The sequence below is a fragment of the Cupressus sempervirens genome, chromosome 11, assembly GCF_028749045.1.
Source record: "Cupressus sempervirens isolate cs-2001-9-10 chromosome 11, ASM2874904v1, whole genome shotgun sequence".
NCBI lineage: Eukaryota > Viridiplantae > Streptophyta > Pinopsida > Cupressales > Cupressaceae > Cupressus > Cupressus sempervirens.
In genome coordinates this window covers 854,211,903-854,228,091 of record NC_143128.1, presented here as the reverse complement: position 1 = coordinate 854,228,091, position 16,189 = coordinate 854,211,903, and the positions used below count along the sequence as shown (strand labels likewise).

Below are 16,189 nucleotides of genomic sequence, written 5' to 3'. Positions count from 1 at the left end.
AATGACTAGAACATTTGTCCCTTTTAATGTAGCAAGTTAACATAAGCATCAAAGCATAATGCTAGGATGACCTAAATGTTGCTTGCATGACAGGCACACCAAACACATGGGAGATCCCTCTTATGCTAAGTATTCAGTATTCATTCTATTCATAACAACCCTTGTGTTCGTAACCTGAGACAAAAGTATGCTAGATATACTCATAGTGATCTGTACGTTCACTTAGTAGGACGAGTATTAGTATTTACTATAGCATGAAGAGTTCACTCCAACAAACAAGGAGAAGCACCAATGTTATTGATGTACTCTTATAAAAGGAGTCGAGGTACACCCGACCATGCAATACAAGATGGAGGCTCTTATAGTGGACACCCCTTTTATAGGAATGTATCAACTAATTGGAACTAAATCGCAAACAGAAAGCAAAGAAAAAGATCATGCCCCCAATCATTGCTTCTCTAGTCGAAGATGACATCATCGAGTTACTCGAGGAGATATGATAAAGAAAAACAAAGAAAACAAAGAAAATGCTCAACATATCCAAACAATTATATCATTTTTGAGTTCAATGTATTCGGGATTGATGTCAAGTGTCAATGTCCATAAAATATTTGAAAGAAATCTCTTCAGTAGGTGACGATAGTAGGTAGATGCAGTCAGAATGACTGGTGACTGAGGTCAAAGAGGAACCTTCACGATGAAGAACCTAAAGAGGAATAAGCAACAATAGACAGACATAGCTAGGACGACTAGTCACTTACACAAAAGAGATCTTCCATAAAGGAATCTTGAGACATGACCCGAGCAATGATAGGTAGACACAACTAAAACAACTGGTGACCATTGCAAAAGAGATTCTATGAGGAGAATCTCGAAAAGAGTGACACTAGCAATAGTAGGCAGATGCAGTTAGAATGACTGGTGACTGTCACGAAGGAGATTCTACGAGGAGAATCTCAAAAAGAGTGACACTAGCAATAGTAGGCAGACACAATGAGGACCATTGGTGACTGTCACGAAGGATATTCTATGAGAATCTCAAAAACAGTGACACTAGTGATAGTAGGCAGACACAGTGAGGACCACTGGTGACTATCGCGGAGGTGATTCTATGAGAATCTTGAAAATAGTGACACTAAGGGGGAATGCCCCCAAGCTATGACAAGACTCAATCCATGGATACATGAGCAAGAAGCAAGAAAGTGAAAGTGACTATACAGAATAGCTAGAAGATATGCTGCAAGATGAGGCATTGGGAACAAGAGGTGCCTATTTACCAGGTTTTTACCTTCTTGGCAAGTTTTTTTTTTTTTTTTTTTTGGTGTTACCAAGGCACCTATTGCTAGGTTTTCACTAGGGTAACAATTTTTTCAGAACTTTTTCCAATTTTTAAGATTTTTCAAAGATTACTAGCTCTCAAGAAGGATCACCTTGATTTTGTTCCAGTGTCTAGCAAGGTGTAAGAAAATATGTAGCAGCAAGCAAGTGAATGGAAAGACAAGGAGTATGAAGCAATGAATGTTACCCTCAAGGAAAGTCTTCATAAAATTAACCAAGCTATGGAAAAAGATATAACAATATAAGCTCATGGTGTAATGAAGGGTATCATGTAAGTAATCCAAGAAAATGACCATGTCAAGAGATTGCTAAGAATCAAGTTTTCTTCTTTCTTTCATTGATCAAGACCAAAGGGTTAACTAAATAGGACATTAAAGTTTTTTTTATGGAGGTTATGAGTGAATGACTTCAGGAATGAGGACATCTGAAGGATAAGCAAGATCATGGTAGGATGTCATGGATGGAAGAATTACGCATGATGCCTGTTTACCAGGTTTTCATCATGGTACTTGTCCAAGGCACCACAAGAAGTGGTTTTCACCATAGGACAGATTTATTTATCTTTACTTTTGCTACCAAGGTGCCACAAGAAGTGGTTTTCACCAAGGCACTTTTTCATTTTTATTTTTTTCATTTTTTTTTTTTTTTGATTTTTAGACTTTTTGGAAAGAATTCAAGCCTTCTTCAATTTGAATAGTGCTCCTATAAGAAAGATAAGTTATGATAAGCCAGGCTATAGCAAGGTACACTCAAAGATTCTAATAAGGTAATGGAAGGGAAATGAAAGGAAAATGAAAGGTAGATGAAGGATAAGGTTGTTGGTTTTGGAAGATTGAAACAAGCAATGATGGCAAGCAGGCATAAGATTTAGAGAATCTCATGAGGGTGGATGAGATATTAGGCAAGATCAACATTGACACACACCTTGAAGGGTAGTGGAATTATGGAGGGAATATGGATGAAATAGATTGATGCTTAGATATATGAGGTAGCAAAGCCATTTTGGAGAGGGGTGGAGTAGAAGGTTTTGAAACCTTTTTAGGAAGATGTTGGAAAGGAGATGGATTGGAAACCTTTGGAAGCTTGAATATCAACTTTGATTTTTTTTCAATATTCAAGTCCTTCGAAAGAGACTTGGGAATCCATATAGATTTTGATTTTTCATTAGATGCTTTGGAATGCATTTTTTTAAAAACCCATAATTTCTTTGTTTGAGCTCTTTGAATAGTGGACATTTGTGATCTCTTTTGTGTATTTTCCTTCTTAACATTCACATGTCAATTAAAGGAGACATAGTAAACTTTTGAGGATGGATTCATGCACTTGTGTTGGAGTTGATCATCCAAATTTATTCCAAAGGACTTGGGACTTGTTGATGAATGAGGCCAATGTGACTGGTTTAGATGGAAAGGTGAATGTGAAGAGTTCAAGTATGTGTATCTTTGTTGATCTTGGGGTAGGGTATGAGGAATGTGTAATGGGCTAAGAGTGGAAGTAGGAGATAGAGGAACATAAGGTCACAATATGGATGGAAGACTTGAAGGATTTATCTTAGATGGATAGGGACCAAGGATAGATTTAGAAGATGTGAGTGGACCATGAGTATGGATATCAGCATCTTTAGAGTGAGCAATATGACCAAAGCCATCAATAGATTTATGAGTAACTATTATAGGAGCAATACCTTTGACAGGAGTATTTAAAGCTTGAGCATAGTTTGAAAGTGAATGTAGCGAGGTAGAATAAGAGAGTGAGGGAACACTTTTCTCTTCAAAAGGAATTTTGGGTAACATAGGAAAAGTATCCTTCTCTTGGTCTTTTATAATCTCCTTAAGGATGGTGGAAGGAATATCTTGATCTTGCTTAGTAGAGGTGCATGACATGGGAGATGGAGGACTATGTGGCTCTTGAGATGGAGGCATGAGATCTTGGAAGATTTGAAAGGGGATGAATGAATCTTGGTCCTGATCAACACTTTTTTCTTCATCATTTAAGTGGTCCTCTTGAGATGAAACCAAATCCAAGGATGAGGAAGTATCTGAATCTATATTCAAATATATTTCTTGAGTCTCCATAATAGGCTCTTGAAGGGACAATGGAGGAATAGTTGGATTGGGGATAATAGGAGGAGAAAGACATGGAGGTTTTGGATCTTTTCTTTGAGTAGTATGGGAGAGGTTTGTAGCTAAGTCAAGATTAGCTTGAGTTTCCTTTAGAGGCAGCCTTTGAGGGTACACATAGTCAATTGGGGGAGTAGTGAGTTCTTTTTGTGAATATGTGTTGGAAAGTTTGGACAATTTAGAAGGTGGATGTATGTTGGAAGAGGTGGATGTATGTTGGAAGAAGTAAAAGTTGCATTTGAACCATTGCTACACATGGTTTCATGATGTTGATCCTTCTTGAGAGTAGAATCTTTAGTAGCTGAGAGCTTAGATTTTTGAATTATACCATTGTCAAAGAGATCTTGGATCTTATTTTTCAGCTCCTTACAATGGGAATTTTTATTTAAATTATGTCTATGATAGACACAATAGTTACTCATAAAGGAAACTCCCACCAAAGTGAGGTAAGGTAAAGTAATGAGTTTTTATTCAAGAAGTTCTTCCAAGGTTAATTCATAAGATTTTCCCAATGGTGTGAAATCATGCTTTGGTTTAGGTTCCCAAGGTTTGTTTTCAAAGATATTTCTAGATTTCTTGGGTGTTTGTGAAGTGTTATCAGATATGTTGGATTCGAGATCACAAGAATGTGATTTTTCATTGTCATAGAAGGAAGGGAAAATTTCTCTCAAGGAGAATTTGTTCTATGATGTGTTTTCCTCTTCTTTTAGTCTATCAAGTTGAGAGCTCATTGATTGAATTTGTTGCTTCATGTTTGCAATAAGTAGCTTTTCTTCCTCACGAGGAATATTGGATTTAGCACAGTTGTTGTTAGCCATTTTGATGTACTATGTTTCAAGTAGTGACAGCCAAGTTTTAGAACATAAGTCAAGTTACCACAGTAATAGACAATGACAAAAAACAACAGCTTAGACAAGGACCACACTAGAACATAGTCTCAGAAAAGCAAGATAAGAGTGCAGTATACTAAGGTATGAATAGTCTGATTTGAAGGCTAGAATAGTCAAAGATTATGACTATCATGACACAGAATAAAACAAGCACTAAAGGACAAGAGCAAGATAAATGAGAGACAAGACTAGTTAAAGTATGGATTGCAAGTCATTAGTTAAGCAGGATGCCACTGTTTGGGACTATTTACAGACAGAGAGCGATAAAAGGACATAGAAAAGGGTAGCATGCAGATCGTAGATAGCTAGATTAGACCAAAAGTGGAAATGTTGACACAAGATCTCGCGCGAGAAACCTTTACGAGTCGTGCGAAGAAAATTTACAAGTCGCGCGAAGAAAATTTACAAGTCGCACAAAGAAGTTTATGTCTCATGCAAAGTTCAGTGACAGTTTTTAATTTTGCACAAGAAAGCTCATAGGGTCGTGTGAAGACTCATGACAGAATTTTAATTTCACGTGAGAACAAAATGATTTCACGTGAGGACCAAATGATTTTGTGCGAGACTAAAAAAGTTTTCGCATGAGAAAGAAGATTAGTTTTAGAACAACGACTTATTTTGGCAAGATTTCTAGACTTTTTAGGTAGATTGGGCAGATTTTTGAGACAAGTTCAATTTAACAAACAACAATTTTGATTTTTTTAGTGAGCAAGCAGATAAACAGGAACGTAGAACAAAAAGCAGGTGATATCAAGCATGTCTGAAAACAATGAGCAAGGGCAAAAGCAACCTTGCGCATGAACAATCAAGTGACTTAGTATGCATTGATTCTTAAGAGAGCTAATTGTGTATGTTTTCAAAGAGTTTTGCAATCATGTATACATCCCTAGAAAATAAAATTTGGCCTCTCTAAGGTTTTTAGTAATGGTTTGACTCTACAACTTTTATGACTCACAGGGTTGACCTCCAACCTCGATGCATCGAGGTTTTGACATAGTCTAAGAACTTAATCTTCAAGAGCTACTAGGGAGATTTGACAACCCACAATGAACCACACCCATGAAGATTTCTTTCACAAGGACATTTATATAGCAGTTGTCACTACCATGGCAAAAATGGCTATTATCGCTTGAGGTTTCGTCAATGCAGTTTTCCCTATAGAGGGATTGTCTGCTACGGTTAACCCTCTCCAAAGGTGACTGACTCACAATAGTATACCACAAGGGGACTTAGCTTCTATATTCAAAGTTTTGACACCTTTTCACCTTTAGCCCAATCAAAGCAGACAGATTAATTCGACATGCTAAATTAAGATTATCTCTTAAAGATCTATGATATCAACTCCCAGTGATCTATCAACCTCTCTGAAGAAAAGGATGCCTCAATCAACTAGTTGAAGATTCATCTATCTATGAGATGTTCAAAGTATCCTCCCCAACTAAAAGGAATCCATCTTAGAGAGGAGTTTCACTAGGAACCCACTCCCTCAAGATCCACAAAAAGTGTTCATGGGGGCCTAATTACTATGTGTGTATAGATGTTAATTCTCGAAAGAAAATCTATCCAAAAGCAATCAAAAAGCATAAGGTGGTACACTTAACGCTTTAACTAATGCGAGGTGAGTCCAAAGATGTGGAACATTTAACCCCTCACACAAGCCAAAATGAGTCCACAACTCAAAAACTAGTGAGTTCTAGAAAGCACAAAAGGGTTGCCTAGTGGAGCATTTAACACTTATTTCCTGTAGATCCCTCCCTTTTAACATGGTGCTGATCTTGCAACCACAGGGTGGAATGAGGGGCCGGCAGATTATCGAGTCCAATAACCCAAGATAGCTAATTAGATCTATCACTAATAACTAAGCCTGCTAGATGAAACTAATAGAGATCACAACCTAGTATCAAATTATGCATGTGTTGTAAAATGAGAACAAGAAAGGAAATACACACAAGCTTGACACAAAAGATGTTTGTTTTAGCTCCAAATGAAGTGTTATCAGTTAAAGAGAATTACTTGGTAATCCTCGCAACATGCTTAGTAGATGTTTTACTTATTTTTAGCAACTTTATCATGCTTTTTCAATTGTCCTACAAACCGCTATTATGCTACAAAAAAATTAGAAAAATGGAAATAAAGATGCTTAAGAGAAAACATGTTAGTGAAAACTGAAGCTTAACTATGGGAAAATAAAATTTAACTTTTTTTGTTCATTTTTATACTCTTAAAAAAGCTTAGAAATGCTAAAACCTATGAAAACATCAAAAGTCAAAATTCGTTTTATACTCTCTCTTTTTTATATAGATTTTTTTTTAATGATAAAAAATTGAAAAAGATTGTTTTTTTGTATTGCTGTTGAAAAATTTTAGAAAACACAGAAAAACCAGAAATAGTGAGCAGTTAGCAGAAAAACTAGAAAACACAAAAATCAATGCAAAAAATAGCATCTGTCAGCAGAGTCTCGCGCGAAGTTATTTTTGTTTCGCACAAATCTATTCTAAGCCTACGTGAAGTTGTTTCTATCTTGCGTGAAACTATTCGAAGCCTGCATGAAGTTGTTTCTGTCTCGCACGAAGAAACAAGTTTCGTGCAAAGTTTCATGTGCCCAAGAATTTTCTCACGTGATTCGAAAAGAATATTTGTGCAAATATTTTGGATCCTCACACGAAAATGAATAGTCTCAAACGAAGATTCTTGAATCTTTACGGAACAGTACGGACAAAGAACAAAAAAATGATTTAAAAAAATAGAAAAATGCCAAAAAAAATTGATTTTCGAGCCCCATGATGGGTGCCAAAAATGTATGCATGAATATGTGGCCTTTGCTAACACACACACTTCAACACAGTCTTTGTATGCGAATTCATCCCGGAATGAACATTGGATTGTTCATCCAAAAATTAGCTTGCAAAGCAACCTGTTGCCTTCTATCTAAAGGGAATTGCTTGTCAAATATCCTTAGATTCGAGGTGTTTAAGCAACCAAACCTTGTAAGAATGAAGGATTTATGAAATGAAATTAATCTGTATGATTATGCAGATTAATCTAGAATGAGAAATGCATTCTAGTCTAAGAACAAGTAAAGGAAACTAGATTAATCATATGCATATTATGCTAAATAAAATTAAGATAGAAAATGAATATGAAAGTAGGGATCTCAAATGAATGCACAATCCAATAGCAATTCGATGAAAATTCTCATTCAACCTCCTCCCAAAATGAAGAGATGAGGGTCTCTTAAATAGACTTTCCTGGAATCCATCAACAGTTGAGATCAATTTCAATCAACGGTCAGGATTAAACGTGAAGTTCAGTCATAAAGGAAGATTCCCAAATTAAAGAGAGTTAACTAATTTAATTTGAGTAGAAAAAGGAGTTAACTGATTTAATTTGAGTAGAATAAAGAGTTAACTGATTTAATTTGAGTAGAATAAAGAGTTAACTGATTTAATTTCTTTTTGATCAACAGTGAACTGGGAATTTCCTTTTTTGAACTGAAGAAGGATTTTGGAGAGATATTTAATTTAATAAAATGAGATATGCTCTCATAATTACCTTTTACATTTAATTAAATAATTCTATTTAATTAATTAGAGACACTTTTCTTATTTAATTAAATAACTTTGTTTAATTAATTAGAAGTAAGTTCTCCATTTAATTAAATAATTTTGTTTAATTAATTAAAATAGGCATATTTATTAAATTAAATAAATTTAATTCCATAGTACATTAGCCTTAGGATATAATATAATTTAATTAAAGTATAAATACTTATTAATTAAATTAAATATTAATCAATAGGTTTAATGTAACTAATATGAGTAAATACTATAGGAATTAAATAATAAGCATGATGAATGTAGATTAGGGTTGTCTACATCTGACATTTAAGTCAAGTAGCGAGTAGCAGAATAAGAATTTTTCTAGTGAAATAGGACTTAGGATTGATAAAAAATAGACCAGAATTGGTATCATGGCAATGAGCCAATTTTGGGGTATTACACCAACTAGGGAAATGTCCCCTAAAATAGGAACAAGGAGTGATCATAAAGAAGCATCACTGAAGTATGAAGAAGTCACAAATCTATCAAACTGAAGAAAAAATTGCAAATCCAAAGAACCTCCATGGAAGAAGAAGGCATGAATCGAGCGTGTCTATATGGTAGATGATTCATCTCACCAAAATGCATAGGTAGCTAGCCACTGTAATTTCCTTGTACATAGGATCAACCACTGAATACATAGTTCACACTGTCAAACCATCAAATCATGGATGCATTAGAATAATAGCATAACCCCCCCCCCCCCTTTTAATTTAGATGCAGTGTGATGACAAGGAACTGATAAGGTGGGAAAAAGTCTCTTGCAGATGAACCAAGAACGACAAGAGAGGGAAAGAGGTAGAGACACCTATAAAGACACGATCAAACTGACTCTGCATGGGGTTAATGTCATGGAAGGGACACTCAATTAACAAAGGGATAAGGCCTAAAAAAACAAACAACTATCCCCCCCATGGTGCTTTATGAAAATAGTGCATGTACAACTGACTCAAAACAATGTTCATGACCCCCGAAATGCAAAAGTGGCACTTTATCTTAGTGTGATACATAAAAGTGCTTCAAAATGATAGCTACAATGATCAAAACTAAAAAAGAGCTACAAGAAAATAAAGTTTAGCCTAAAACAAGAGAATCCATGCCAAGAAAATGATCCTCAGGCCTAAAATACTCAAGATATCCACCATATAGAAAAAATGCCAAAATTATGATAGAAAGAGCATGGACCAAAAACTAAAGAAAAGGACCATATTTCTAAAAATGTGACAGAATCAACTTTCCAAAAATATAAAGTTTTCAAAAAATAGGCATGGGATGCAAAAGATATGCTTGCTAGAGTCAAAAGCAGGACTTCAAACTTCAACTAAAAAAAGGGTAATAAAAAAGCATCAAAACTAAAAAATACCTACACAATGTCTCTATCTTAGAACCAGCTTTTCGACACTTCTTTTGGATCGAAAAATAACCTCCGCATGCTCAAGTTATGGCCAAAAAATTGCAAGTAGGTCCAAAATGACCCTAAGAGATGTGTAAGCAAGGCTTATGTAGTGATGATGTCATGCTAACGTCAACAAATCATTGCAAAAAATTTGATGGCCATGTTAGCCGTCATCACAAAAAAGGATCCATGTGGATGCCATGTGGCAGAGGAGATGACGTAGCAGGGGCCACATGGCAATGTACCACATTGACCTACCATGTGTTAGCTTCGAGTTCACTGTGATTGGGCAGAAGACACACCCAGGTGCTGACTATGCAAAAATGCCAACTGTTGCTGATGCAAGCTATACACTATAGCTGCTGAGGTCACACTGATGTCGGACTGGGTGAAGGGTGGTAGACTGGACAGGGAGAGTGGCACAGGAGGGTGGCGCCAAGGTGTCCCGCAAGCGGTGGCCAAGCCATGGTGCTGCCAGCTGTGTTTGCTATGAGCAGCACGACAGTGGCCATGCAGTGGTGTGTGTGTGGCCGCCCGGTGGTGCACCCAAAAACCTTTTTTAAAATTAAAAATTGTCAAAATTTTGTATAGTCTATATGGTAGCCTGTTGAGCTAAAAAAAATTCCCTCATGGAGCTCTGTCTCCAAACAAAAAAAGTTTTATATGAATCCTAATTGCAAATGGCCTTTTAGATGCAATGGCGATGTCCGTTTGGCCTCAATGTGCTCCAAAAATTTGGTGCTCCTCTAATTTGAAGAAAAATGCACAAACAAATTAGGGTTTGTGACTCCAAATCACAACTTCAAAAATCTTCAATGAAGCAGTAGTAGGGAGGCTCTGATACCATGTTGGAGTTGATGAAAGCCAACTTCGAACACACCCAAGATCACCTGCATGTAAGAACTTGTCAAAGAGAAGCCAAGCAGAGGAAGAGAATGGAGCAAGGGAAAAAATTCTAAATAAACATGAGAGACCACATATGCAAACACAATGAAAATGTATTTACAATGAGAAGTGATAATGTTTTGAAAATACAATGAGGGAACTCAAATATAAAGAGCTCTAGAAATCTTCTAGAACAAGCTAGAAGGTGGTAGAAGATAATCTTGACAACTCAACGCACATCCACAAAAGGTGGAACATGCTAGAAGGGAACAAACTTTCGTGTTGTCAACAACTAACCACAACATGCATTAAATACAAAATATTAAATAAATGCACTTACCTAAGTAAGCTTAAGTAAATAGAATAAATAATTATTTACTCTAACAACAGCAATAGGTGCATCTTATGGTGTGCCAGGGAACCTTGAAGAGGAGAAGAAGCAACAAGTCAAAGTGGTAGTTGTAGACACCTAAAATTCCTTAGAAAATAAAGTATTTTTATTTTTTGAAAATTCCCTGATGACATCATCATTTATTAATTAATTATTTAATTAATTAATTAATTAATTTTTATGCTATTAAATCTCTTTATCTTAATTAAAAATATTTAATTAAGGAATCCCTCCCAAAAATGTTTAAATCTTATTTAAACATTATTTCCTTATTTATTAATTATTTAATTAATAAATTGACCAAAAATTCCAAAATAAATAATTTATTTATTTTTTGCCCAAAATTTGGCCAATTTCCTTAAGATCACTAACTTCTTCCAAAAACTTCTAATCCTTTTTTAGTTTCGATTAAAGGCTAATCCCGTCATTTTCTACCCTTAATGCCAACTCAAAATATTTAACTAAGGTTAAATATTAATTCTCATATTTATTAAAAATATTTTAATAAATATCTCCTCAAACCAAATCTATGAGATAAATAAACTTTATTTATTCTAACCCTAAGCCTATCCCTAAACCCCCTTTTTAGCCTAATCCACCCCATCCACCCATACTAACCAAGCTTAGCTACTAACTCACCCACCTTCATTGAATGCCATCCACCTGCATATCTCTAGCATCCCTAATCTAATCTTAAATCAGCTCTAATCCCACCCCCTATGCTTGTCACATTCCTTAAGCAAGCTTAAGACTTTCCTAAGCCAAGCAAAGTCAACAATCTCAACTCCCTCCAAAATATTCCAACCACTAAGCCTTCAATGCTCTTACAAAGGCCATAAAGACTCTTACAAGCCCATTCATTGCTCTTAAAAGCCATTATGAAGGGTCTTTATGAAGATATTATCCCTTGAGCCTCCTCTGTTGACTCATCCTTGCCCTTTCTTCCATCCTCTCACCTTATGACATGTGTCACTCCCTGATTGGCTATAAAGAAGCACAATCCATGTGCTCTCCTCTCATGTAATCTAAGCCCTCCATGAGCTTTTTCCCATCCTTGCATCTTAGCTCTCAAACCCTCAAGCCCTTAGCCTATAAATTGAATACCCTCCCAAGCCATATCATCACAATCTTTGAGTTAAAGTTATAATGCTAGTTTGAGAAGCCAAAGCCCTTAACCATACCCTTATAATGCCAAATTGAGAGCTCACAAAGCTACCAAATTGCTATTATCTATCCTCACCATTGAAGCAAACTTGAAGCCCTTTGAGAATACATACCATTCCTTCATTTAGACTCATCTAAAAAGCAAAGAGCTAATTCTTATTGGGAGAGTCCATTCATTTGGCTCACTTTCTTAAATAGGGGTTCCTCTTTAGTCTCTCATAAAAGTTATATTGATCTTGTTAGTTAATTTTTTGTTTCTTTAAATAGATTAGTGTTTCTTGCTAACATATTAGTATATACATTTTGGCATGCCTGGTGGAACCCCACTATGGGTCATTTATTCATCCATTTCGTCCTATGTTTTGTTCTTATAAACTAACTATCTAACATTTATTATTGTTTGAGTGGGTTGTAGGGTGTTTTGCGTATTTTTGCAAGTTGAAGGGCGCACTTGGGAAAAAGACATACCCTCTAAAACCTAAAAATAATAAAATAAATAATTTTTTTTTGAAAAAACTCATGCATTTCAGTTATGTTCACGCAGTGTCGTCTCCGCAGTTTAGCGTCTTCGCGGATTGGCATCTGCACCTGGTGAACTGTCGTCTGCACCTGGTAAACTGTCATCTCTGCAACCTCAACCGTCATCTCCAAAGTTTAGGGTCTCCACTTGGTGAACTATCGTCTGTGACTGGTAAATTGTCATCTCCGCTGCCACCAACCTAAACTGTCATCTCTGTAACCTAACCTGTCATCTCCACCACTGCCAACCTAAACTATCATCTTCATAATTCAGCATCTCCACCGATTTTTTAGTTGTTTGCACTGCCAAATTGAATTGTCATCTTTGCCTCTTTCTCTATCATCTCTTTAGATTGGCATCTTTGTAGTTCAGCATCTCCGCAAATTGGCATCTCCGCAATTCAGTGTCTTCGCACTTTGGCATCTTCACCTGATGAACTGACATCTTCGCCTATTATTGTTGCATTTTTATTTTAGCATCTCTATTCCTGCACCTTTTATTTTTTTTTAAAAAAAGAGTAAAAATCAAATTTTAACTTTTGGTGGTTCCATAGAGTAGAGATTTTTTTAAACATTTTTACGCCTAGGAAAAAGAACAAAAAAAGTTGATTTTATTTTTCCCATAGTTAAGCTTCAAATTTTTGAGATTTTTGGGTTACTAATCAAATTGGCTTTTGTAGCTTTCCAGGTTGAAGCATCTATGAAATCACTAATCATCTTTCTTGCAGGTTCTCCTTACATGGTTTAATGCACTTGAAAAATGAATTTGCATTCTTAAACACATTTTCTTTGAATGAATTTTGCTCAAACACAATCTTGAATGTCATGGATTAAAATCAAAGTTTTTCTTGGAATGCATGATTAAAAAAAACAAACACAATCTTGAATGCAAAAGATCAATTAACCATTGCAATATCTCACACTTCAATTTTTGGGCATAAAAAGAACCTAACTCCACATTTTAAAAATTTTTTAAGTTATAAAAACTCTTAACGACACTTTGAGTGAGTTTGTAGTTGGACTCACCCTCTTTAATCACCCATCAATTTAACCATTGATTACAATCTCAGTGCCATCTATGGAGATGAGTCTACCTAAGAAGGTGTTAAGTGCTCTACGCAAATCAAACTCCACTCACTTGAGTTTTTAGTGTTTTTTCTAAGTTAGAAAATCTCTTGAATGAGCATTAGTCTCGCTAACACTTCATTTAGGTGTAATAATTGAAAAAATCATGACATGGAGGGCCTTTGGGCGTGCGCTTGAAATCGAGTTTTACGCATCTTTCTTTTTGGGCTTAAAACAAAATCACACCAACTCTTGAATGTCTTAAAAGAAATTAATTGATACTTGATGTGGAGGGCCTTCGAGCGCATGGGTTTACTTTTTTGTTAACCCTAACCCTTCTTCTTGTTCGCATTCTTCGATCGATTTTTCCTTGTTGGTGCATTTCAAAGTTGGAATTGAACATTTGTGTCTTAAACATGAGTTCTTGCAAAGTCTAGATCAGGACACATAAGAGTCAGTTGGTAAAAGAACAAACATGTTTTTTAGCCCAAGATCATCCAAGTCTTCTCTCCCATTGTCGTCTTTTGAAGCCATCTTGGGTGCATAAGATTAGGATCCAAAATCTTGTTTAAGTTTTAGGAGGCCTACTTGGGGATTTCATCACCCCTTGGATGACCTCAACTCCAGCATTCTAGCAGAGTATAAAAATTGAGAGGTGAATCCAACGACACCTCTCTTGAAATAAATATTTTGTCACTCAGGCTAAGCCTTAAGGAACTTTATACCCTTGAAAAGTGAAAGAGGAGAAGTGGGTTACCACTCCTCTCAGCTGTGTGACATCTTTTTGGTTTTATCTACAGATTTGGGCCTCACGTACCTTGGGTATATTGAAGACTCCCTAGCTAAACCAACTGTTAGCCTTGCAAACAACCATCTAGGGTGTTAATGTGTTTGAAGTGACTGATCAGAACATTTGTAAAACATACACACTCCTCAGTGCAAGTATCACACTCTAAGAATCAAAAACTTCTATTTGGTTGTTTCTATCTATTGCTTGATTTTTTATTTGTTGAATGAATGTTTGCCAAACTTGGTCAATCCTAGCTTTGGGCATACTTAGCATAGTCACTGCTTGTTCCAAAAGTTGAACAAGTTGAAGCAAAACAACTAAGATCTCTCAAAGCCAAGTAGATTTAGGAATTTATGTCAGAACAACCCAAACCCAAAAAAAAGTTTCACAAAGCCAAAATCAAGCCATCTCAAGGATACCAAGAACTTTCAGCGAAGAGAAAGGAAATAACACTAAGCCCTCGAATTGCCAAACTCCACAAAGTAGAAGACAAATTTGCCAAAAAAGCCCTTCAAGATGCCTGGTTAGATTACACTATCCAACTTAACCAACATCCAAGAGTTAACCCTGCTTATTCCTTACCAACTAGGCATGATTTCTATGATTAGACCCCCTAGTTTCTCCACATCTTCTTGCATAAGCTTCACTTTAGAGTCATCGTTGTAGGTAAGCCAGCCATCCTTGGTCATCCCCTTAAGCATTTTAGCTCATCCATCTTATTTAGAACCAAACCATCTAGCCAGAAATCAAAAAATTTCACATCCAAACCTTCAAAATTGTTGTCACCTTGCCAAGAGTTTGCCATTCCTAACATCTTCCAAATCCACCAGCCTCACCAAGGTTATCCCTTTGAGAGAGCTTTGTCTAGATTAATCTAGCTTTGTCACTTGTCATCCCTCATCACCTTGAGCTAAAGGTTGGGATCCACAAGTGGTCAATCTCGTGTTCTTCCTAAAGGATCATCAGTCTATCCTTAAGTTGACATAATCACTACCAAGCTTGCACATAGGAAAGCAAACCTTTCATACTTTGACAAAATATCTTTGAAGTTAGAATCCTCAACCCAATCCTCCTTAGGTTTTTTCGTATAGCTTTGCCTCATGCTAAGAAATCATTTGCATAGAAAAGCCTTCCCCTTTTATATCCATCAGCATTTGTTGCATCTCATCCCTAGGAAATATTCTACATTTTCATGCCACCTATCACTCGCTTAGCCAAGAAGAAGGAAACAATGGAGCCATATCATTTGGATCAAATAGCATCACTCCCCTTGAGAAGTCAACTATCTTTCAGCCTAGAGAACACCATACTATCACCTACTAACATTGAAGCTTTCATGAACCAACCAAAAAATGTAGTATTGGTGAACGCCATTATAGACAAAAACAAGGAAACAATCATGGCTAACTTTCGAAGGGACAACATTGGAGCCTTCGAATTTGGAAGACCTCCCCCCTTATCAGAGCCATCTCACCCATTGTTTGGACAACTCCCACCATGCATAGGCTCTTATGATTAAAATTTTCCTCAATATGTGCCAAAAGAAGAGCCTCAAACCACCCTATATGATCCAACAGACCCAAACATACTGGCCTCCACTCAAGTTGAAATCTCCCTTCCACAAGCCAATCCAGCCACCACCACTCCACCATTGGTCCATACCACTACATCCCAAACCCCTTTCGCCCAAAACACATCATCATTCACTCCCTTCACTATTGCTACTGCTACTCCCCAACCCAACCTTCCAAATCCTCCCATCTCCCAAATCAGTGCTAGCATCTTTGGCCAACCTCAGTAATACACAATTGGGATGCCACCCACGGGGTCAAGTAATCAACCTTTCATCACCTCCCACTTGTTTACCTCGGCTTAGAACACAATTCTATCATTTCCACTAGGTCCTTGGAGCTCAGTGCCATTAGTAACAAATCTACAAGCTACTACCCTCACTCCAAAAAGCTATCAAACCCCACAAGCTACTACCAATGTTCTACCAAGCTCTAAAGTGACCCAAGCTCCTACCACCACT

The 16,189-nt window shown here is 36.5% G+C and overlaps 1 protein-coding gene across 1 annotated transcript in view; it reads right to left on the bottom strand.

The window, feature by feature from the left end:
- LOC149532218 (uncharacterized) overlaps window positions 1–12,428 on the bottom strand; it is a 35,025-nt gene extending 22,597 nt beyond the window's left edge. The window contains exon 1 of the mRNA XM_089808446.1: window positions 12,324–12,428. Coding sequence (XP_089664572.1) covers window positions 12,324–12,428 — 105 coding nt within the window. The remainder of the gene's footprint in view (window positions 1–12,323) is intronic.
- Between the last annotated feature and the right edge of the window lie 3,761 nt (window positions 12,429–16,189).